This window comes from Mirounga angustirostris, unplaced genomic scaffold (assembly GCF_029215605.1).
Source record: "Mirounga angustirostris isolate CCGP_5_RB_7025 unplaced genomic scaffold, mMirAng1.0.hap1 SCAF_6, whole genome shotgun sequence".
Classification (NCBI taxonomy): Eukaryota; Metazoa; Chordata; class Mammalia; order Carnivora; family Phocidae; genus Mirounga; species Mirounga angustirostris.
This window is the reverse complement of record NW_026991714.1, coordinates 4,613,490-4,636,366: the sequence shown is the minus strand read 5'-3', so window position 1 is coordinate 4,636,366 and position 22,877 is coordinate 4,613,490. Positions and strand designations below refer to the sequence as shown.

General features: G+C 60.7%; 2 protein-coding genes across 3 annotated transcripts; one reads left to right on the top strand and one right to left on the bottom strand.

Moving 5' to 3' along the window:
• The first annotated feature begins 1,401 nt into the window (after positions 1–1,401).
• Positions 1,402–8,486, top strand: IGSF8 (immunoglobulin superfamily member 8). Of its 2 annotated transcripts, none has more exons than XR_006791111.3 (7): positions 1,402–1,684; positions 4,715–5,092; positions 5,778–6,239; positions 6,604–7,011; positions 7,230–7,643; positions 7,953–8,142; positions 8,225–8,486. XR_006791111.3 is itself a non-coding variant. In XM_045876698.3 (7 exons), the coding sequence occupies exons 1-6, from the start codon at positions 1,627–1,629 to the stop codon at positions 8,066–8,068; spliced, it is 1,836 nt and encodes a 611-aa protein (XP_045732654.1). In that variant the 5' UTR covers positions 1,403–1,626; the 3' UTR covers positions 8,069–8,083; positions 8,225–8,486. The 2 variants fall into 2 exon arrangements, 1 of the variants encoding a protein (XP_045732654.1); XM_045876698.3 differs by having other exon boundaries at positions 1,403–1,684; positions 7,953–8,083.
• Positions 8,487–11,836: 3,350 nt separating this feature from the next.
• On the bottom strand, positions 11,837–15,861 carry KCNJ9 (potassium inwardly rectifying channel subfamily J member 9). Its single transcript, XM_045876700.2, has 2 exons — positions 15,015–15,861; positions 11,837–12,168 (listed from the first exon to the last, which is right to left on the bottom strand). The coding sequence occupies exons 1-2, from the start codon at positions 15,859–15,861 to the stop codon at positions 11,837–11,839; spliced, it is 1,179 nt and encodes a 392-aa protein (XP_045732656.1).
• Positions 15,862–22,877: the final 7,016 nt, after the last annotated feature.

The window sequence follows — 22,877 nt, the reverse complement described above, 5'->3', positions numbered from 1 at the left end:
AAAGGGGGCCGGGAGGGAGTGAGAGGGGGAGAGTAGGAGCCCAGGGCGGGTAGGGGGTTGGAGGGTGAAGGTGCTAGATGGGCTCTGGGGTCGCTTCCCAGGGACGCCCCATTGGCAGACAGCTTTGCAGACCTGGCTGTCCCTTCTCTTATCTGGGCCCACCCTTCCTGCGCCTCCCCACTCCCCACCTTCTCGGCCGAGGGGAGAGAGAGCTCTCCCATCCCCCCACCTCCAGGGCAGGCCCCACTCTGCCCAGTGCCAGGGATGTTTGTCTCTCCTCATGGGAAACAGACCTCTTCACGTAATCGCTTCACTGCTCCTAAGGCTAAACAGAACGTCTCAGGAAGCAGTTCAAAGAATCATTCAAAAGCACAAACAAAACCCCGTAATTCCCTATCTCCTATTCCGTGTTATCCCGTGCCAAGAACCTCACGTACATTATCTCAATTAATAGTCACAAAAGCCCTTCGGGGTGGATGTCATCCCACCTCAAGGTGCCAAGAAAGCAGGTTGAAGGGAGTTAGCCAACTGGACGGGATCCCCAACCAAGAAGTGACTGCGGCGCCCTCCCTAACCCGCTCCCTCTGGTTCTGCCGGAGGGGGTGGCAAGCCAGTCTACCGGGACCTGGCGAGGCCCAGCGGCGCCCTTCAGCCCAGGCCCTCCGCATTCCGGAACTCCTGGGTCCCCCGCCAATCCCCACTCGAGCGGGGCTTGCGGCGAGGCCTAGCGGCCCGGGGCAAACGACTGGATCCTAAGTGCGTGGCCGGTCACCTGACCGACCCCGAGGCCCCTGCACCCAACTCTCAGAGAGAAAGGCCGCAGGTGCAGGGTGGGGGTGGGGGGCTGGGTAGGGGTTTGGCGGAGCCCAGGTGCCGCCCCTTTGCGTCGGCCGGGGTGGGGGCGGAGCCGGGACCGAGGTTGGGGCGGGTCGTGGCCGGGGCCCGGGGTTGGGGCGGGGCTGAAGCCGGAGTTGGGGCGGAGCCCGGACCGAGGTGGGCGGAGCAGGGCCGGGGTCGGAGCGGGTCGGGGCCCGGGGCCGGAGTCAGATCGGATCCGGGATCCGGGGCCCGGGGCCCGGGGTCTGAGCGGCGGAGCCCGGACCGAGGTGGGCGGAGCAGGGCCGGGGTCTGGAGTCGGGGCAGGGCCGGGGTCGGCGCGGGTCGGGGCCCGGGGCCGGAGTCAGATCGGATCCGGGATCCGGGGCCCGGGGCCCGGGGCCCGGGGTCTGAGCGGGTCCGGGGTCGGGGAGCGGGGCGGAGACAGAACAGAGGTCGCTGTGGGTCCGGCGTCCGGGGGTTGGGGGGTTGGGGCGGGGCGGGGACCGAGATCGGGGCGGGGCGGGGCGGAGCCGGGGCGCCGGGGGCGAGGCCAGGGTCAGGCGGGGCCGGGGCGGGGCTTGGGGCGGGGCGAGAACGGTCTCCGAGTCGCCGCGGAAAGAGGGAGAGCGGTAGGAAGAGAAGGGGGAAGGGGGGACTTGGAAGCTCCCGCGCCGCTCGCCTCGGCTCCGTGCACCCACGCCTCGCTGCTCCGCTCCGTGCCCCCTTCCCGGGCATGCGCCCTCGCAGTGCTCGTCCACCCAGAGCCCGCGCCGACCCCCGGAGCCTCCCCCAAGCCGGCCGCGCAGGATGGGCCCCCTCGGCCCCTTGCCGCGGCTGCCGCCGCCGCTGCTGCTGCTAATGCTGGGTAAGCCGGCCCCCGCCACGGCCCCCCAGCCCGCCGGCAGGTGCCTGCCACCTGGCGCCCAGCCCGGCCCCCTCCCCAGCGCTTCGGAGCCCCTAGCACCCGCTACTCCGTCAGGGGCGCCTCGAGCCTCCCTCCCCGGGCTCAGCGCCCAGCGGCCTGAGTGGCTGCCCCGGCTGGGGCCCAGTGAGGACCCACCGAGGTGCCACCTCCAGGCCGCCGGGCCAGCCCCACTTCTCCGCCGGCATACTCAGGGCCTGGGGTCGCTGCGCCCAAACGCTGCGACTCCCTTTGCCTCACACTGAGCTTGAGGCCCAGCGCTGGCTGCCCGCCCTGCGTGGGCAGCGCTGGCCCGTCTTCATAATTGCCCGGAGTTGGCTGGAGGCCCAGGGGCCGGTTCTGCCGTGATCTTTGAAGTTCAGCCTCCCCAGATGGTTCCCCTCCCCCCAGACCTCATCATCTGAGGTTTGGGGCAGTTCCCCCTGTCACCCCCATCTCCACCCTGGGCCGGGTCTCCCTTTGCCCACTTTCCCTCTCTCAGGTCGCACTGGGCTCTGTGGCCTCTTAGTGCTCGTCACACCCCCTTGTTCCCCGCTCCCTGCCTCAGGAGAAACCAAGCGCCATGGAGACTGATGCTGGGATCTCCAAGCCCCTTGGGTCTGTGGGGGTGGGTGTTCCTGGTGAGGTGTTCTGACCACCGCTGCATGGATGCGTGAGAGAGCACCTGGCAGCGCAGCTGCTTCTGGTCTGAACTGGAGGGTTCCTTCGGGACTGGTCCGGGGAGGAGTGTGGCTTCGAGACAGCAGGCTGCCTGTACAGATGTTTGGGAGACTGAAGCCCTCGCAATGAGAGTGCAGAGCGGGGGTGGCCTTGCCACCCGGATTCGGAGCTGCCATCGTCAAGGCACAGGCTGACGTCGCCCCAGCGGCCTGTTTCTAGACCAGAGCTCCAGCGCAGGGCCAAGCAGAGCCTCCCCCCGGCTCCATAGGTCCCTGGGCCCTGGGGAACTAGAACGAGGCCTCTCCTCGGGGCCCTGGGTGGGAGGCAGGAGGAAGTTGCTGTGGGGCCCGGTTGCCTAGCAGGTAGCCGGTTGTCCCCAGTGGGCAGCGTGGAGTGGAAGAGCCCAGGGGAGGTGGGAGAGTGTGGTGCGCAGACATGGAAGAGCCTGCGGAGATCTGAGTGCCCACTGCGTGCAGGCGCTTAGGTTCATTCTGAAGAGGAGGAAGGTGAGGTGATTTGCTCCAGAGCGCCCATCTCGTGAGCGTTGGGGCTTGGATTTGAACCCAGATCCGTCTGACTCCAAAGCAGGTCTCTGCCCCACCTCCCCTCTCTGGCTGGGGAGAGAGCTGCCTGGCAGCTGGTTTCCTGGGGCGGCCTGGCTGGCCGACTTTCCCATGGGGATCCCCAAGCATCAGCAGCTCTGGAGCCAGGAAGGTGGGAGGGGGGCCCTTCTGGGCAGAGTCTGCTCGGAGGCCGAAAGGTGTCAGCTCATCTGTCTCCACCATCGCCTAGATTATGAAATGCCCTGGGGCAGGGCCCTCCTGAGTCACACACTCACTTGCTGTCAGAGCGGAGACTGTCTTGGGAGAGGAAGAGATGTGTCAGTGCAGCTGGGCATGAGGATGTGGCTGGGACCCAACCTCCTGAGGCCCAGCATGTGCTTTAACCAAGCGACCACAGGTGCCTCCCTCCTCCCTGGACTCAGCTACAGGAAGAAGGGGCTGAGAGCCCAGCTCAGGTGGGAAGGTCAAGGGAAGCATGTCTGGAGGGGCTGGAGGACAGAGTTTGACCACAGACTTCGTGTTTTCCTCCAGCCTCTGCAGAAAGGCCCTGGGTATGCCCCTGGGAGTGACAGACATTCTGGTTGGTGAGGTCAGTCCCCTCCGGCCTCCCCTGGGAGTTTCCCATCTTCCTCCCTGGCTTTGTCCCTCCGCGGGGGCCTGCGGAAGCCATCTAAGGATAGTAGGATCTTGGTCAAGACATTATACTTCTCTTGCCTTACACCTCTTATCTGTAAAATGGAGGCAGGGGGCTGACCCAGCCCTCCTTCCTATGGCCTGGAGTTCTGGGATCTTATCCAGTGGGGCTATGGAAGGGTGGAAGGAGAGAAGGAAGAAGCAGGGCCCTCCGAGGGACTCAGGAGTATCTGCTGGGGCAGGATGAAGAAGAGAATTTTGGCTTCTCTGAGGAGAGAAAGATGGGAAGGGACAGCTGGGGTTTGCACCTCTTAACAGAGAGGAAACCTTATGTAAGTGAACGCACACCATATGCAAATGAAGGCTTTTGTTAGGTAGTTGGGACGGAAGCACTGTGCATCATCAGCTGGGCCAGCCAGGAAGATTGGCAGGCCCTGGGGGGAGGGGTGGGGACCTTCTGCCCCCAGAGGCCAGGGCAGAGGCTGGTTCTTGCCCCATAAGGCTCAGCTGCCTCTGCAGCCCCGTGGGGTGGGAGCAGCAGTGAGCTCATGGCACAGCTGGAGAGGGGAGGGCATTGTGTGGTGAGAACTGGCTGGGTCTGTGCCCTGTCCTGCTCAGGCCACTGGCTCTATTGTCTGGAGTCCCCTGGTCCAGGTGACACAGCTGAGCCGACCAGCCCTTCTGTGCAAGAGTTTGCCAACTCCCCTCAAACAAAGGAGAGGGCCATGTGGCCTCAGAATCCCTTAGCTGGAAGGCCCCACTGACCAGGCCCAGAACGGCTGGGAGGGGGGAGATGTGGGAGGCAATCAAGGTACAGCTGAAATCAAGGAGGCAGAGCAGATGGGCCTCTTTCTGCCAGTAGGTGCCTTACTTCTGGCCTCCCAGAAATGGGATGTTTCTGGGTTCTGAGGCAAAGCCGGGTCTATAACCCACTCGGGATCCAGGTGTCTTACCTCCCAGCAGCATCCTTTCCCTGTCCCCAGGGCAGGGCCCCGGCTGGGTCCCCACCTTCCCCAGGTTTGCTCTCCTTTATCGGGCAGGCAGCCAGAATGGTGCTGGGAGTGGGGGATACAGTGGGGACCCAGGCAACTCCAACTTCTCCTGTCCTCCCCTACAGGAGTCCAGTGCTTTGCCCGGGAGGTGCTGGTCCCCCAGGGGCCCCTGTACCGCGTGGCTGGCACGGCCATCTCCATCTCCTGCAATGTGAGCAGCTACGAGGGCCCTGCCCAGCAGAACTTCGAGTGGTTCTTCTACAGGCCTGAGGCCCCCGAGGCTGCGCTGGGCATTGTCAGTACCAGGGATACCGGGTTCTCTTATGCCGTCTTCGGGCCCCGCGTGGCAGCTGGCGAGGTGCAGGTGCAGCGTCTGCAGGGGGATGCCGTGGTGCTCAAGATTGCCCGCCTGCAGGCCCAGGATGCGGGCATTTATGAGTGCTATACGCCCTCCACTGATGCCCGTTACCTGGGCAGCTACAGCGGCAAGGTGGAGCTCAGAGGTACTGGCCCTGGGGTGGGCGCAGGCCCGTGCGCCCAAAAGGCCCAAAGTCAGGGCCTGGAGGGACCTGCCTAACCGCCCCTCAGGTTTTGTGGCTGAGGAAGCTGAGGCCCAGAGAGGTTGTGTGGCTCGCACGAAATCACCCAACAAGTTAGGGGCCCGTCCGGGACTCTAACCAAGATCTCTCCATTCCAGCCCATCGGGCTTCCTCTTCTGTGGGGCTACCTCCTGGGAAAGGGGGAGCCGGTCCCCTGCATTCGCTGCTGGGGGGAGCCCTCTAGGGTGAAGGGCCTCCATTCCTAGAGACTCCGGGATGCAGAACTGGGGGTGGCGGGGGACGAAGCAGAGGTAGGGTAGGAGGAGTGAGACCATGTGACATTCTTGCTCTTTTGTTTCTTTGTCTTCTGAGAAGGCAGACAGAGCCACTTTTCTGTGGTCCTGACAGGGGTTAGTTAGTTCCAAACATACGGGTGAGTAGGCGAAGGGCTGGGCTGTGAACTTCTGCAAGCATTTATTGAGCGCCTGGTGTGTGCCCGGCACCACTGGGTCACAGAAGAGATAACACAAGATGAACTCTGCCCGGTAGGAACTAACCGCGGTCCATTTAGGGAAACAGCCTGTGCACAGGGAGGGGTGACGAGGGCCACCAGCTCGCGGCCCTCCCTCACTGCAGCTGTTCTGTGCAGTTCTTCCAGATGCGCTGCAGGTGTCTGCTACCCCCCCGGGGCCCCGAGGCCGCCAGGCCCCGACGTCGCCCCCCCGGCTGACAGTGCACGAGGGACAGGAGCTGGCCCTGGGCTGCGTGGCGCGGACCAGCACGCAGGAACACACACACCTGGCGGTGTCCTTCGGGAGAGCGGTGCCCGAGGCGCCAGTGGGGCGAGCCACTCTGCAGGAAGTGGTGGGGCTCCGGCCGGACTTGGCCGTGGAGGCCGGGGCTCCCTATGCCGAGCGGCTGGCTGCAGGGGAGCTGCGGCTGAGCAAGGAGGGGGCTGAGCGGTACCGCATGGTGGTGGGGGGAGCCCAGGCGGAGGACGCGGGCACCTACCACTGCACGGCGGCTGAGTGGATTCAGGATCCCGATGGCAGCTGGGCCCAGATCGCGGAGAAGAGAGCGGTCCTGGCCCACGTGGACGTGCAGACACTGTGTGAGTGCCACACCCCACGGTGGGAGCTGGGAGCCCTGGTATTTCGGGGGCGGGGGCTGTGGCCGAGGGGGGCACCGATGGCCACTGCCTGACTTCAGGGGGCCCATCTTCCCGAGGGAGCCGGTCCTGTTAGCGTCCCTTCCCTCCCCTGGCGGGTTCTCTCTGCTCAGAAGTTGGGTGTGGAGAGCGGAGGGCCATGGCTGAGAGATGAGAGGCCCTGGGTGGTGGGGATGGTCGTACCCCGTGAGGGGCAGAGGGCTGCCTTGCGGTGCTGCTGGGGGTGGGGGGAGGAACTACAGCGCGGCAGTCATGCTCTGTGCCCCCTCCCGCCTCCATGACACCCCTTCCCTGTCCTGTGTTTCAGCCAGCCAGCTGGCAGTGGCAGTGGGGCCTGGGGAGCGTCGGATCGGCCCAGGGGAACCCTTGGAACTGCTGTGCAACGTGTCAGGGGCCCTGCCCCCGCCAGGCCGCCACGCCGCCTACTCCGTGGGCTGGGAGATGGCCCCCGCGGGGGCGCCGGGGCCTGGCCGCCTGGTAGCCCAGCTGGACACAGAGGGTGTGGGCAGCCTGGGCCCTGGCTACGAGGGCCGGCACATTGCCATGGAGAAGGTGGCGTCCAGAACCTACCGCCTCCGGCTGGGGGCTGCCAGGCCCGGTGATGCGGGCACCTACCGCTGCCTTGCCAAGGCCTACGTCCGAGGGTCTGGGGCTCGGCTTCGAGAAGCAGCCAGTGCCCGCTCCCGGCCGCTCCCCGTGCACGTGCGGGAGGAAGGTGAGGGGGGCGGTGGCTGGGGCCTCTCCCGGGGTCGGGGCTTGCGGAACCTTTTCCTTCTGTTTCTGGGCTTCTCTCCCTCTGCGTCCGCTGCCACCACGCCCTTCTCTCCCGCTCCTCTTCTTCGGGATTCTGGGAGCCCCTTGAGCTCCCTGGGGTGCTGCTTGGCCAGCGGTCCTAACCCCGTGCCCCCCTGGCCCCACGTCCTTGTTCCACAGGCGTGGTGCTGGAGGCCGTGGCGTGGCTGGCGGGAGGCACCGTGTACCGTGGGGAGACGGCCTCCCTGCTCTGCAACATCTCAGTGCGGGGCGGCCCCCCAGGGCTGCGGCTGGCCGCCAGCTGGTGGGTGGAGCGGCCCAAGGACGGGGAGCTGAGCTCTGGCCCTGCCCAGCTGGTGGGCGGCGTGGGCCAGGACGGTGTGGCGGAGCTGGGGGTCCGGCCTGGAGGAGGCCCTGTCAGTGTGGAGCTGGTGGGGCCCCAAAGCCATCGGCTGCGGCTGCACGACTTGGGGCCCGAGGACGAAGGCGTGTACCACTGCGCCCCCAGCGCCTGGGTGCAGCACGCCGACTACAGCTGGTACCAGGCGGGCAGTGCCCGCTCGGGGCCCGTCACGGTGTACCCCTACACGCACGGTGAGTGACCCCTCCACACCCCCCCCCGTTCAGCCCGGTCCCTTCTTCTGCCCTTCCCACGTGCTTCTCCTGCTCCTGTCCCCCCTTCTCCTCCACATCACTCCATACCAAGAGTCTCGGACACCCGCTTTCAGCCCTTTCGGGCCCCAGCATCCCTGCTGACCGGAGTCAGGGCCGAGGGGCAGGGGAGGGCTGTCTGTGAATGGACGTGGGGCCCACGACCCAACAGAGACGGCGCGGGGAACAGGTGTGGCAGGAGGTGCAGGGCGGAGGCCCCCAGGCTGAACCGAGCCGTCCACTCTCGCCCAGCCCTGGACACCCTGTTTGTGCCCCTGCTGGTGGGTGCTGGGGTCGCCCTGGTCACCGGCGCCACCGTCCTTGGTACCATCACCTGTTGCTTCATGAAGAGGCTGCGAAAACGGTGATCCCTCGCTGCGCAGGTGAGAGAGAAGAACCCCAACCTCGTCTTCTCCCCCCCACCCCCGCCGGGCGTCCTGAGGTGAGCTGCCCCTCCCCACCCCAGCCGGGGAAGGAGCAGACGTCGGGGCTCTGTCCTCAGCACACCCACACTGTCTCTCCAGGTCTTGCAGGTGTCGACTGTCTGCCAGCCCAGCTCCAAGACTGCCTCTGGTTGCCTGGCTACCCGCTCCCTCTGCTCCCCTTCCTTTAATTTATTTGACCTCCCCCACCCAGGGTGGGGGACATGGCCCCCACCCCGCGCTCCTTCCTTCCTGACTCCTCCCTCTGGCCTTCTGTTCTTGGTCTCATGCCCAGCCCATAGGGAGGCCATTCCCTGTCCTAGAATTAGTTTTTCTAAAATGTGAATAAACTTGTTTTATAAAATCCAGGGCCAGCCGTGTCTTCCCTGCCCTGGGGCTGAGGTGTGTGGCAGGGCAACTCTTGGGGGCTTGACGACCTATTCTGCGTGACCCAGGCCTCCCTTCCCACCACAAACACCATCTGGCCTCTGTGGGCCGTGCCACCCACCCAGGAGGGGACACCTGGGCCCCATCTGCTGCCCGAGCTGTCGGTGCCTTGCCAATCCCTGTTGGGACTTCTACTTGGGGAGGGGAGCACAGAGAGGGGGTGAGGTCACTGAGCCCGGCCCCCTCTCCCAGCCAGGGCAGGGGCCTCTGGGTGAGGCCTTTTCTAGTTGCCCACACCACTCTGCCTTCTCATTCTCGGTCCTCCTCCTCTTGGACCTGACGCCTCCCAGGCCCTGGGGCCTCAGCCTTTTTCCTCCTGATCTTCATTATTCTGTCTGACAGCCGGGGAAAAGAAGCCCCAGAGCACGGCCCCCGGGGTGGCGGCGAGGACAGCAGTCGGGGAGGGCCTGTGTGTCCACAGAACCCCTGCCTAGGTGTCCCCACCCCCGCAGCCGGCATGCGCCCCCCAGGTCTCGGCTCCCCTCCCCTCCAGTGCCCCAGGGGTCCCCTGAATTTGTCTTTGCTTCAAGATTCTCTGATCTGAGAATTCTTAGTTGCTCTGCACCTTAAGGGGCACCCAGTTGGCCTCTTTTAATTCAGTTATTTAAACATTTATTGAGCATTACTAGTGTGCTAAGTGTTCTTTTTACAGAAGGGGAAACTGAGGCCCAGAGCAGAGGTGTACCTCGCCCAGAGTCATAGAGCTAATTAGTGACAGTGTCAGAAGCACACTCCGGGGCTCCCGACTCCTTGCACTGTACCCAGTGGTGCCCTGAGCGGTAACTGAGTGGCATGGATACAAACAGCCACCCCTCCTGTCCAGACTCACCTGTTTCACTGAATTAAGCCTAATGACCCTGCCCCACACTATTTGTTCTTGAGGGAACAGCCGATGCCGGGGTTCAGTGACCTCATCTTTGACTGATGGTGACCCAGGTAGCCCTGTGACATGAGGCAAAGATGTTTCTCTGGGGGGGCCCATGCTGGCAGCTCCCTCTGACCCCCTTTCCTGCTTTCAGGAGGCCCAGGGACCCACAGGACCATGGCTTCCCAGCCCGGAATGGAGCAGACAGGGCTGCTTCCCCCCGAGGGGCTCAGTCTTTTCTTAAAGGACAGGAGCAGGCTGTGGCCAGGACCAAGAAGTGGAGGTCACTGCTGGGCCAGTGCTGTGGGAATACGCGCTTGCCTGGACAGACACTTTCCTCCCAGGAGGCCTGAGGCTGGCCTCAGTCCTATCCCAACCTGTCATTGCTCTCCCCTCACCATCCTGGGCGGCTGCCCCTGGTGATTCCGATGACCAGGAAGGGGGCGGAGGTAGGACGGGAATAGTGTCTGCAGGGCCTGCTGGCCCGGCTGGGCAGACAACAGGCCACAGACGCAGCCAGATGTTTGGCCTCCTTGCTTCTCCCTCGCGTGTCACCCATATTCAATCCTGCCTCTTAAGTCCCACAAGGGATTCAATCTTGGGCCGCTGATGCCCTTCCTGCTCCAGCCCCCAACCCCTGCCCAGGAGCCCCCTCGAGGACTCCTGACTGCTTCGGTTTCCCTATCTTGCCTATTCATCTTCCCCAAACACCACCTCCAGCTTATCACTGCGCTATTTCCCCTGATGGGTAAGTTCTCGGGCCCAGAGTTAAACTCGTCAGCCTGGGTTTCAGGGTCCCCTTTCCCACTCATGATAGTCCACCCTTTATTGTTCAGTCTCCTCCCCCAACAATCCTCTGCTTCTCCTCAGCTCCCCCACCCCCTGCTGTTCCTCAGCTTTCCGCTCAGCTACTCCTCAGTTCCTCCTCAGTTTCTCAGTTCCCCCTTAGCTCCTCCTCCTTCCCCCTCAGCTACTCCTCAGCTTCTCAGCTGCTCCTCAGCTTTTCCTCCGTTCCCCCTCAGCTACTTCTGATACGACTCCAAGTCTTTGTGTAGAGCAGTGGTTCTTAAAGTGTGGCCCCCATTCCAGCAGCATCAGCATGACCTGAGAACTTGCTAGAAATGCAAATTTTTGATCTCTACCCCAGACCTACTGAGTCAGAAACTCTGAGAGTGGGGCCCAGCAGTCTGCTTTCGCAAGCCATCCAGGTGACTCTGACGCACACACCAGTTTGATAACTGCTGGCTTACTCATTCTCTGTGCCTTACTCCCTAGATTTCTGATCGCCAAACCCTCCTGCCCTCTGCTCCGAGAGATGGCTCAGGTTCAGTCTGAACCATATCTTGTTCAGTTGCCACAGGGGCTTATTTCTCTGTTTTCCTAGGTGCACTGCATTCTGAAGATAGGGACGGGGGCCTCTGAATGCCCACCCCACCTATGTGGGGTCAGTGTTCTGTACTGGGTGTGCAGCCAGTGAATGCTGGGAAGGCCCTCTCACCGTGCCCCAGGACAAATTCTGCTTTCCGGAGGGCCCCTGTCTCCCAGCTCTAGTGAACTCACTTTCTGGGTCTCTCCCCTGGCCCGTCTTCCTCCTCAGAATGTCCCTCTCCCCCTCCTGCCTCTGCAGTGCTCTTTACGAGGTCTCATTCCACTCTCAAAAAATAGCCATCCCTGGTTCTCCTTTCCCAGGCCCCGCTCTGGGGCCCCACCGCCTGTTTTCCTGCACTCAGGGGGGCAAGGTCATTCACACCCTGCTGGGCCACCCCTGCAGGCTTCCATCCTCCTGCTCTCCCGTCACCGTGGTAGGGGTGGAGCAGGGAGGGCACCCTCGTCTCGGCCCACCTATCCATCCAGCCTTCTCTCCTCTGGGTCAGCTCGGGCCACTGTGTCCACTGAGACAGGTATGCCATACACGGGGAGGCTGGCTGAGGAGATGAGTGGGGACCAAAGTCCAGCCCACACCCTGCTCCCCAAGCCGTGCACTCTGGTTTGGGGTGGCATCAGCCTGGAGGTAAAGGGTGCCTTTTTAGAATTTGCACAAAGATGCTGTATGGGTTAGCAGCAGTCCCGAGTGCACCACCTCTGTCTGTCCGTTTACCTAGCCCCCAGCGTCCCTCTGTCTGCTACCACCTCCCCATCCGGCCCACAGCAGTCCATCCTTCTGTCCATCCATCCACCCCTGAACAGATGTGAAGGTCAAACACAGGCTGGTATGTTCACCTGTCCCCACGCTCCCCGAAATCGGACCCCTCCCTTCCACTGGATTCTAGGCTTGAGAATCTGAGGGGGTGCTCCAGCTTCAGCACATTCCCAGGGCTCTTGCCTGCCTCCTTCTCCACCTCTGACATGCAGCTCCCAGGTACCGGTGTCTGGCCCTGCCACAGGGGTCTGGAGGAAACGGGTCACACCTTGGACTCGCTCTCTGGGGGCGGCAGGCAGCCATTCTGCTCCTTGTCAGCACCAGCCTCTCCCCCTGCCCCCTCCCCGGCCCCCTCCTCCTCCACCTTCTCATCCAGCCGGCTGGGGATGGACCAGTAAAGATGGGCGTCAAGGCGGGCAGCGGCTTCGGCCAGCTCCCGGGCGCTGCACGAGGGTGTGGGCACCTCAAAGGTCTGGTGAAAGCTGGCATAGTCCACCTCATAGAAGCCATCCTCCAGGGTGAGCACTGATGTGAAGCGGTGGCCCCACAGCACCTCATCCACCAGGTAGGAGCTCCGAGCTTGGCATGTCATTCCTGGGGGGAGGGGCACGGGTCAGGGGGGGATCCCAGCCCCAGGCTTCCCTCTCCTGGCTCTCATTCCACAACCCTATTCCCACACCCCTCCCTCTCTCCCTCCCCAAGGGTCCCCCACCCCCCCTTGATCCAGCCCGTCTTCTCCCCCTTCTCAACTCCTTCCTATACCTGCCCAGCTCCCTCTCTTCTGCATTCGTCCCAACTCTGTCAACCTCCAGCCCATCTCTCCCCTCCTCTGCCCATCAGAGAAGCTTAACCTTGGAACTGACCTTAGGGATCATCTAGTCCAACTTCCCTTTCCACACAGGGCTTCCCATTGGAGCATCCCACTAATGGGCATTGTGCTGGTACTTATCACCACCCAGGATGGAGAGCTCACCACCTCACAAGTGTGACACCTCTAATCGGTTGTTCTTAAATAAGAGCTAAAATCTGGGGACACCTGGCTGGCTCAGTCGGTTAAGCATCTGCCTTCGGCTCAGGTCATGATCCCAGGGTCCTGGGATTGAGTCCCCCATCGGGCTCCCTGCTCGGCAAGGAGCCTGCTTCTTCTTCTTCTTCTTTTTTTTTTTTTTTAAAGATTTTATTTATTTATTTGACAGAGAGAGGCACAGCGAGAGAGGGAACACAAGCAGGGGGGGTGGGAGAGGGAGAAGCAGGCTTCCCGCGGAGCAGGGAGCCTGAGGCGGGGCTCCATCCCAGGACCCTGGGATCATGACCTGAGCCAAAGGCAGACACTTAATGACTGAGCCACCCAGGTGCCCCAAGGAGCCTGCTTCTTCCTCTCCCTGCCTCTCTCCCTGCTTATGTGCTCTCTCTCTCTCTATGACAAATAAATAAAATCTTAAAAAAAAAAAAAGAGCGAAAATCTGCCTCCCCAGGATTTCCACCCCTTGCTTTTGCTCCTCCTCAGTGCCATTTGACACCCATTCAGGAACCTCAGGGCCCGTCACGTCTTCTCTTCTTCAGGCTGAACATCCCTGGCTCCCTCTACCATTCCTTATGTGACCTGGCTTCCAGAAATTTTACTTTCTCGATTGCAAACCTGAATGGCCAAGGAGGACCTTTTCAGCACTTTCAGTATGATTAAAATATATATATATGATAAATAAAATGATAAATGTCCAGCTGTGGCCTGATCCATGCACAGGAGAGGGCTCACCACCTCCTCTTCTGGCCACGAGGCTTTAGCTAATAGGGCCCAAGATTACGTTACGTAAACATTTTTGGAAGCTGTATCACAGCGCGGCAACATCAAGCCTGTGGCCAACTAAAACCCTCAGTTCTTTTTTTCACCAGAGCCTTTCAATGCGGTGCTTACATAAGTGATTTTTTTAAGGCCTAAATGTAGAATTTTATATTTATTCCTTTTAAATGTCATCTCGTTGGGTTTTGGCTCATTATCCTTGGTTTTCAAAAGCATTTTGAATCCTGACTCTCTCACCCAAAATATTGCCATCCTTTCCAACTTTGTCCCTCTAGAAAAGTCAGATGAGCTCCCATCCCTATCTCCTCCACACCACCCTCCCCAGTCGTCTGCACCCTGGGGCTGTGTCCTGTCTTCCCTGTTGGGTGGGCACACCCACCAGGGCAAGCGATCCTCCTTCTACCCCCGGTCTCTCCCCCAGCCCATGTCCACCTCAGAACAAGGGAGAATGAAGACTGAACATTAGCTAACCAGAGACTGGCTCTCGGCATTGCAAGCCCTGCCCTGACACATCTTGGGGACATGGGTGTTGTTGTTCCTCTGGTGAAGGCTGGAATAGGAAGTGTCCAGTGGGGGAAGGGCAGAAGAGGAGGAAGGGACACTGGGGAGGGAGGTCTGTGAGGAACAGAGGGAGGTGCTGGGGGTATCAGGAGAAGCGGGCTGGGCAGGGACCTCTCCGCAAGGACAGCAGCTGCCTTGGGGCCCGGCAGGAGAGTGACAACTGGCTAGACAGCAAGGAAAGGGCCCAGGTGACCAGGTGACTAGGGGAAGAGCAGAAACTAGAAGGAGCCGGCGGGGGGGGGGGGGGTGGTAAAGAAGCAATGGGGAGCACTGGGGCAGAGGGTGGTGAAAGAGAGGCTCGGCAGGAAGGGCCAGGAAAGGCATTTGAGGGCACTGGCCTGGGAAGCCAGCAGAGGCCACAGTGCAGGCCACTCCTCATGGCCCTGTGATCACCCACTGCGGTTTTCTTATCCTCCTCCTCCCGCTTCCAGATCTCAAGTGTCAGAGCACCGCATCTGTGCCCTTGCCTTGGCCTCTTCCCACCTGCTCCCAGACCCTTCACTGTGTAGGCCTGAGTTACTGACATCGCAGGGGTGTTGACAGCTCCTTCTGGAAACGGGGCCCGAAATGCTAAGACCATCCATTTCCTTTGTCAGTGGAAGTTGAGAGTCTTTTGATGGGTGGGGAAACTGCGGCGGAAGGAAGACCGGCTGTCAACCTGTTCCCAAGGTCCAGGCTAGGAAAAATTTGAGCCATGGAAGACCCTCACCACCAAGTTCAGGGGCCTGGACCTCTCAGCACTGGAAAACCCGCGAACCTACCCCTTCTTCCAGCCCCGCAGCGCCAAACCCCGCAGCCGGACTGCCCCTGCCTTATCCACCTATTTCGCCCGCGACCACGGACAGCTGTCTTAACCTGTCCTCGGGGCAGTCTCCTGTCTGAAAAGGAGCACGATCACAAGGAGTGACCTTCGCCAGGACCGGATGAACTCGGAGGCACCACGCTTCGGGTCCGTGTGGGCCACGCAGCGAGCTCTGGCTGCGTGTGAGCTCCCGGGGACCCCGACTTCGCGGCCCCCGGGGGGACGCCGCCCCTCCCCCCGCCCCCGCCTCCCCGCCCCCGCCCCCCCCCTCCGCACCCGTGGCTTCCACCATGCCCTCGAGGATGACGACGATCTCGAAGTCGTCCCTCTCCAGGGCGCGGCGCGACGCCTCCCAGAAGGGGCTGGCGGCGTCGATCTCGTGGCTGATGACGAGCGGCGACACGAGGAAGAGGCGGTCGTCGCCCGTGTCGAAGCCCACGCTGAGGTCGGTCTGGTGCAGCGGGATGAACTCGCCCTCGAGCGTCTGGCGCGAGCGGATGAGCTTGGCGCGGATGGAAGCCTCCACGATGTGCGAGGAGCGCAGGTCGCCCACGCGGAACATGAGGCACAGGCGGCCGTCGCGCAGCGACACCACGGCGTGCGACGAGAAGACGAGCGTGGCGGCGCGCTTGTTGGGCTGCGAGATCTTGACGAACATGCAGCCCACCATGAAGGCGTTCACCATGGAGCCCAGGATGGCCTGCAGCAGCAGCAGCGCGATGCCCTCGGGGCACTGGTCGGTGATGACGCGGTGCCCGTAGCCGATGGTGGTCTCCGTCTCGATGGAGAACAGGAAGGCGGCCACGAAGCCGTTGAGGTTGTTGACGCACGGCGTCCACGCCGCGTCGCCCAGGTGCTCCAGGTCGCCGCGGCCGTAGGCCACCAGCCACCAGATGGCGCCGAAGAAGAGCCAGGTGAGCGCGTAGGCGAGCACGAAGAAGAGCAGGCTGAGGCGCCACTGCAGGTCGGCCAGCGTGGTGAACAGGTCGGTCAGGTAGCGGCCCGGCTCGCGCACGTTGCCCTGCTGCACGTTGCACCGGCCGTCCTTCTCCACGTAGCGCTGGCGGCCGCGGCGGCGCGGCGGCTCGGGGCCCGGCGAGCGGGGGGCGCCGGCCCGCGCCATGGCGGCGGCCGCAGGGGGCCTGCGGGACCGGAGCGCGGCGCGTCAGCCCCGGCCCGCCCCCGCCCGCAGGGGGCGCCCCGTGCGGCCGCCGCCCCCGCCCCCAGCCCCACCCCGGGGCGCGGCGGCGGGGGGGGGGCTTCCCTCACGCCCCGAGCCGGGGGCGCCGCGGAGGCCGCCCGCTGCCCTCCCCCCCTCCCGTCCCGTCCCCTCCCGTCCACTCCCCTCCCCTCCCCTCCTGTCCACTCCCCTGCCCTCCTGTCCCCTCCCGTCCACCCCCCTCTTGTCCACTCCCCTCCCGTCCACTCCCCTCCTGTCCACTCCCCTCCCCTCCCCTCCTGTCCACTCCCCTGCCCTCCCGTCCCCTCCCGTCCCCTCCCCTCCCGTCCACTCCCCTCCCCTCCCGTCCCCTCCCGTCCACTCCCCTCCCGTCCCCTCCCGTCCACTCCCCTCCTGTCCACTCCCCTCCCCTCCTGTCCACTCCCCTGCCCTCCTGTCCACTCCCGTCCACTCCCCTCCTGTCCACTCCCCTCCCCTCCCCTCCTGTCCACTCCCCTGCCCTCCTGTCCACTCCCCTCCCCTCCCGTCCCCTCCCGTCCCCTCCCCTCCCGTCCACTCCCCTCCCCTCCCGTCCCCTCCCGTCCACTCCCCTCCCGTCCCCTCCCGTCCACTCCCCTCCTGTCCACTCCCCTCCCCTCCCCTCCTGTCCACTCCCCTGCCCTCCTGTCCACTCCCGTCCCCTCCCGTCCACTCCCCTCCTGTCCACTCCCCTCCCCTCCCGTCCCCTCCCGTCCACTCCCCTCCCCTCCTGTCCACTCCCCTCCCCTCCCCTCCCGTCCATTCCCCTCCCCTCCCGTCCACTCCCCTCCCGTCCCGTCCCCTCCCGTCCACTCCCCTCCCGTCCACTCCCCTCCTGTCCACTCCCGTCCCCTCCCGTCCCCTCCCGTCCACTCCCCTCCTGTCCACTCCCCTCCCGTCTCGTCCCCTCCCGTCCAATCCCCTCCCGTCCACTCCCCTCCCCTCCCCTCCTGTCCACTCCCCTCCCCTCCCCTCCCGTCCACTCCCCTCCCGTCTCGTCCCCTCCCGTCCCCTCCCGTCTCCTCCCGTCCCCTCCTGTCCCCTCCCCTCCCCTCCTGTCCCCTCGCCTCCCCTCCCCCGCCCCGGGACACAGACTCCCCTCACCCCCGCCCCCGCCCGAGGGCCCCCGCGCGCACCCCGGGCGGCCTGCGCCGTCCCCGGACCCGCTCCCCCCTACCCGAACTTCACCGCGACACCCGCACGCAGTCTTCTTCCTCGCTCCCCGCGCCCCCCGCTCGCTCGGCCCCCTCCCACAGCTGTCCGCTCTCCACCAGCTGACGGAGAAGACATGCAGGGGGCGGAAGGGCAGCGCGACGTCCCCAGTGGGCAAGGGCTGAACATTCCCACCCCAGGACGTGCCCACTCCAAGTCCTCCCGGAGCACTAGGACCCCCCCGATCGCTGTTGGGTGTCTGCCCCCTGTCCCCTGGGTTCTTTCCACCGTAGAAGCAGTCTGAAAGGGGGCAGGAGGGCTGCAAGATAGGAGATCAACACGGACAGCCCAGGTAGAGGAAGCACAAAGTTCACCAGGAGTCAGGCTTGTAGACCCGTCTAGTCTGTTCCTCACGAGCCCTCCTCCATCAGAGCAAGTGAAGCACTGAGCACCCACATTTATCTCCCCACTCCCTCCCGTTCTTTGCCCGCAGCCTCCCACTTCCCTCTGACTACTCTAAGCACAGCACCCCCACCACCACCATATGCCCCAGAGCTCACATTCCAAGGGAAGCCCACCTGATTTTGCTTCAAATTCTTCCCCCAGAGGAGCGACCTGAGCTACAATGTGCCCTGAGAAAGAGGTCCAGAGCCCCTCCCTAGGCCCCAGACCCCTACAAGGAAAGGTTCAGAGGAAGGACTTGGTTCTCTTCAGCCTTCCGCTCTTCCTGGGAATTGTTCTGTCCTCCCATTCCAGGGAAACCTGGGTTGGCTGGGGTGGGGGAGGGCTGAATGGATGGGAGGAATGTGACAAGGATCACAGATGGCCTGGATGTTTGACCAGGTCCTGGGGAGAGACCGCCTGGATATGCAACTCCAAACCCAGGTCTCCAGAATTTAAGTTCTGGAATGAGGTGCTCCGCAGCCAGACCTTGGGAGGATCTGTGTGTGTGTGTGTGTGTGTGTATACTGGGGGAGAGGGCAGGAGGAAAACCCAAAAAAGATAGCTTGGAGCTTAGGGACGCCCCCCACATTTATTTTCCAAGAGGAGTGGGGGGACACAGGGTCCAATGCAGATTAGGGTCTTCCCCTCCCGCAACAGTGGGCTTCCCTTTCCCTCCCTGCAGCCAGGGATGTCCTCTAGAAGTTCTAAGCACGGACTGCTCAGACACCCCAAGTCATGCAGAAGAGTACCTGGGTCCCACTTATCCTAGCGTCAGCCCCAGGTGGGCTTCCAGATGTTTGCCCAGGGTCTTAGGTAATCTGACTCCCAATCTGCCTGCTTAGACAGATCTCTCTGCCCAGGGGCGGGAAGGAACCCCACAGTCTGATCACCGCCAGATCTCTCTTGCTCTCCATTGCCCCGGGGATCTAGGTGAGCCTTACTTTGATTGTGTCCCCTCTCCTGTCTTCCTGAGTGGAGGCTGCATATTTCTCAACGGGGAAGTAAAGGTGTGAAATAGACTTGATTTCTGCACCTTCCCTCCAAAGATCCCTGTTCCTCCAGCCTACTCCTTCGTTCTTGTGCATGCTGTGACCCCTCTCCAGAAGACCCCAGTGCCACATTTTCCTGGATCGCCCTTTCTCCCCCTAGGGAGTGCTGGCCAGCAAGAGGGTTTATTTTTTGGAAGGGGACCTGGTGAAAACTCCCTCAGGAACGAGCCGTTCCCAAGCCCCCACTTGCCTTGGATTTAGGGGCCCAAACCCAAGTCCCCCGCAACTCAACTCACAGCGTGTGGAGAGGAGAGGAGCCGGCAGCAGAGACCCCTGGGGGGTAGCGTCCATGCCCCTGACACCACCCCTTCCCCGGCCCCCTTGGAGGGTGGGAGCCACAGACACCGCCGTTTCTCCTAAATGTAGCGGCAGCTCTGACCAGGACTTGCTATCTGTGTCATCCGCACTTCCCAGGCTCCCCTGCTCCTCTGCTGTTTCCACAGCAACCAGTCTGGCGACAGCTCTAGAGCATCCCCTCCCCTCCCCAGTCCTGGGTACCACTAGAGGCTGAGCCACACGCCATAGCTATTTTTAGCCCAAGTCCCTCCTCCTGGACAACTCAGAGCTCGCCTCCTTACCCCCTCAGGAAAAAAAATAAAAAGAAAAGACAAGAAAAGCCAGCACGCTCTTCCCTAAGAAGCTTCTTGCTCTGAGAAAATACGGGCCCTGATGTGTTTGGGAATAAGGCCTTCGGTCTCCTGGGGATTCAGAGGGCCACCTGGGAGCGGGCAGCTCATGACCTCCAGCAGGCGCCTCTGGGTGCAGTACTGCTCGCAGGCAGACACCAGCATGTCTCCCATTTTTGAAGAGGGCGCCCTGATCCAGAAGGACGTAGCTAGAGAGAGAAGAGATTCACCCAAGGAAAGGAGGTGGGGTCGGGGGTTCTAATCTTTGTCACTGGTTTGTAACGTGACCCAAAGGATTTGTTTCGTTTCCTTGAGCCACAGTTGTTCTGTTTTACACAGGGCATGGACACGTGCAAATATCCCCTTTCAGCCTGCTTCACGGGGTGTGCAGATCAAATGAGGCAATATAAATAGAAGCGCTTTAAAGTGTATTTTGTTAACAGCGAAAAGTCTAGAAACAGCCCAAATGTCCTACAGAGAGAAAAGCCTGGATTAGGGCTTAAAACCGTTCATGCAACGAACTTCGGTGGAGCCCAAGTGCCGGGCAATGTGCTGGGTGGGGGTGGTTACAGAAATGACTTGGTCTCTGCCCATGTGGAGCTCATGGTCTAGTGGGGGAGAAAGACACGCAAACACAGAATGCTAATATTAGCGCTGATAATTCCTCGAGCAGCAGCTATGAACTAGAGGACTCATCTAACAGCCCAGGGAGGGGCCCCATGAGATGGGTATGATCTTCTCCATTTATAGATGAGAAACTAAAACAGAGAAAGACGATTTGCCAAATGTCACAGAGGCAGAGGTCGTAGTCAGACTCACCCGTGGGTGTCCCTGCCTCACTGCATGCTCTTCACAAAGCCACCGGGCCTCAGTAATGGAATAGCTGTGACATAGGAACATAATGGGTTACTACGTTCATATATGTAAATGGGCGTGGAGGCACACTCTTGCCTGAAAAAGCAGCACGTAGAAATATTCTTATAAGTTGATCATAACTATGGAAATAGGTGTAGGAACACGGATAAAAATCAGAACGAAATTTGGAGAAATACAAATATTTCAAAGCTCATTTTCCCCAGGGAAATAATTAAAAGCAGAGAGTGGTATGCAAATGGCAGGTGTAATTATTAGTGCCATTATACCCAAGATATTGATCTGTTCTTCTCCAGATTCCTTTAAGCTGGAATAAGAAGATATGAACCAGAGGAGCAGGGAGATGTAGAAATCGACACCGGAGGGTTAGAAGTTGCTGGAATGACCTGGTAAGGTGGAAAAGGTAGTACTGAGTAATATAATCTCAGGAGGCAGTGATCTGGGTTCAAGTCTCAACTCTGTCTGATGTGGGAAAGACCTTATTAGGGTTCGAAGCCGACGGCCAAGAAAGAATTCTTGAGACGTCTTTGGTGCAAAAAGGTGATTTTATTAAAGCACGGGGACAGGACCCCTGGGCAGAAAGGACTGCAATGGGGTCATGAGGAGTGGCCCATTTCAAGTTGGGAAGGGGTTAGGGATAGTGTAAGTCTCTAAGGAATTTTGGAAGCAAGGTTTCCAGGACCTTGAGAGGGCTAGCTATTGTTGGGAAAAGCTCATTTGTTACCATCTAATAAAACCTGAGGCATGAGACCCTTCAGATGTATATTGGTGGGCCGTATGCTTGGGGGATGATTGCCAACACATATCTTGGAGGGTTTAGAGATAAAGGAAGTTTCCAAAGGAATTCTTACACATTAAAGTAGACTTACAGGATTGGGGGCGGGGCTCAGACTAGAATCGCCTTTTGCCCTTAGCAAAGTATTAACATCGAGGCAGTTGAGTCCCTAGAGGAAGGTCACTGTGTCTGTTTCAAGGACTTGTCAGTGGGCTCTAGGTAGTAAAGAAATTTAATAATTTTTCTTCTGCCTTTGTTTCCCACATCATGTCCACTGTTAGCTGGGTGACTTTGAGCAGGTTGCTTAACCTCTCTGAACAGTTTCTTCAACCAAGAAATGAGAATAACTGTATTGTCCCTCTCTTGCGGGTTGTCATGAGGCTTACATGAGGCAATCCCTGGCACACTGCAAGTACTCGGTAAATGCTAGCTAGATCTTCTTTCTCCTCCTTGTCATCCTCCTCCCAGGCGACTCCTGAGATCCCCACCCACCCGGAGCTGCGTTCTTCTGTTCTGGCGCCGCCCAGTGAGACCTGCAGGGGGCACTCCTGGTACAGTGCCCTGCTGTCCCCAGCCCTCTTGCCCATGTTTCTTGTTCCAAGTGGAAATACCGAGTTTTCAGCCCGAGATTGGCATCAGGAGGGCTGTTAAAGCCCCAGTAACCATCCCCGTCTCCTGGGCCTGGCCCTGTCACCTGAGCCTTGGGACTGTTAGCCTGCCCTTCTCTGTCCTGCCAAGCGGCTGCTCACGTTGGTTCTGCTGTGCCAGGAGCTCGGAGAGACGAAACCGGACCCCTGGGCAAGAGCGCATTTGCATAGAGCTGGCCCCATTTCTTGAGGGGGGTGATGGGGCTGGCAGGGCCATCGAGAGGGTGCCAGCCAGCCCCCTGCCTCAGTCTGGCTGACCACCACCCCGCCCCTGATTTACCCACCCCTGCAGGTCCTGGACTTCACCCAGTCTCTAACTTCAGGTCCTTGTTTATCATTGAGCTTGAAGAGAGGGAGGGGGAAAAAAGTTTTCTTAGGTTCCAGGGTACAGAAAAATAGGCAAGATCCCAGCTTTCAGGTATTGTGATAGAGAAAGCAACTTTACAAGGAATTAGTAAAACATGTCAGTACAGTGGTCATGGTGGGAGATTGGGTTTGGAACTTGAGAATGTTGAGGGCAGGAGGGGCATGGCTGGAGCCACGTCGGTGGTCCATAAAGAACTTTGTTACCAAGTAGAAAAAGGAGCCGGCTCTGGGCAGGTGCATTCCTTATGGCATGTAGCTTGGAGAGCAAGTGGTACTTTGGGGCAGAAATAAAAAGGGGAATCCCTCTAGTAGGCACAACTCTGAGCCAGGGTGCAAGGATTGGCAAGCTGAATGCAGTTCAGTTCTCAACTTGCCCCCTCAGTGAGTGCCTTTGTGCAGTCCACAAACGATGCAGCTGTACGTGGGAGCCCCGGGACCAACCAATCTGGGAAGGTTTCTTTGAGCAGGATCATGAGACTTCTTGGGTAAAATCTTGGAGGTGGGAGAGGAAGTATGATGGGAAAACAGGAGATGGTTGAGGATATGAGTTTAATGGAGCAGGCGAGGCCAATCTGGCAGAAATGGTAACAATTTTCACAAATTCAAGGGAGTTGGGGCCCTAGAAGACTCAGAGCAGAGAGAGGATATGGTTGAAGCAGTGGATGCAGCCAGAGGTTAGAGCGACATGGGGAGAGGCTGAGCCTAGCACCAGGACAGGTGGGACCTCACTGGGCACCTGAGTCTGAGGCACTTGCTGGCCTTCTGGCTCTTTCCAGCACAGCTGGAGGATCAGAGCCTTCTTCTTCTTCTTATCAGAGCCGCCTTCTCCTCCTCCTCCTTCTTTTTTTTTTTTTTTTTTTTTAAGATTTTACTTATTTATTTGACAGAGAGAGAGCACAAGCAGGGGAAGTGGGAGGCAGAGGAAGAGGGAGAAGCAGCCCCCCTGCAGAGCAGGGAACACTGTTGTGGGACTTGATCCCAGGACCCTGGGATCATGACCTGAGCCAAA

Bases quoted from the DNA above. Each gene is read 5' to 3' on its own strand.
- IGSF8 (XM_045876698.3), top strand. From the start codon at position 1,627: ATGGGCCCCCTCGGCCCCTTGCCGCGGCTGCCGCCGCCGCTGCTGCTG. The intron at 6,240-6,603 runs GTGAGTGCCACA...CCTGTGTTTCAG, and splicing joins CGTGGACGTGCAGACACTGT to CCAGCCAGCTGGCAGTGGCA. The intron at 7,012-7,229 runs GTGAGGGGGGCG...CTTGTTCCACAG, and splicing joins CGTGCACGTGCGGGAGGAAG to GCGTGGTGCTGGAGGCCGTG.
- KCNJ9 (XM_045876700.2), bottom strand. From the start codon at position 15,861: ATGGCGCGGGCCGGCGCCCCCCGCTCGCCGGGCCCCGAGCCGCCGCGC. The intron at 12,169-15,014 runs GTGCGGAGGGGG...CCCTCCCCCCAG, and splicing joins GGGCATGGTGGAAGCCACGG to GAATGACATGCCAAGCTCGG.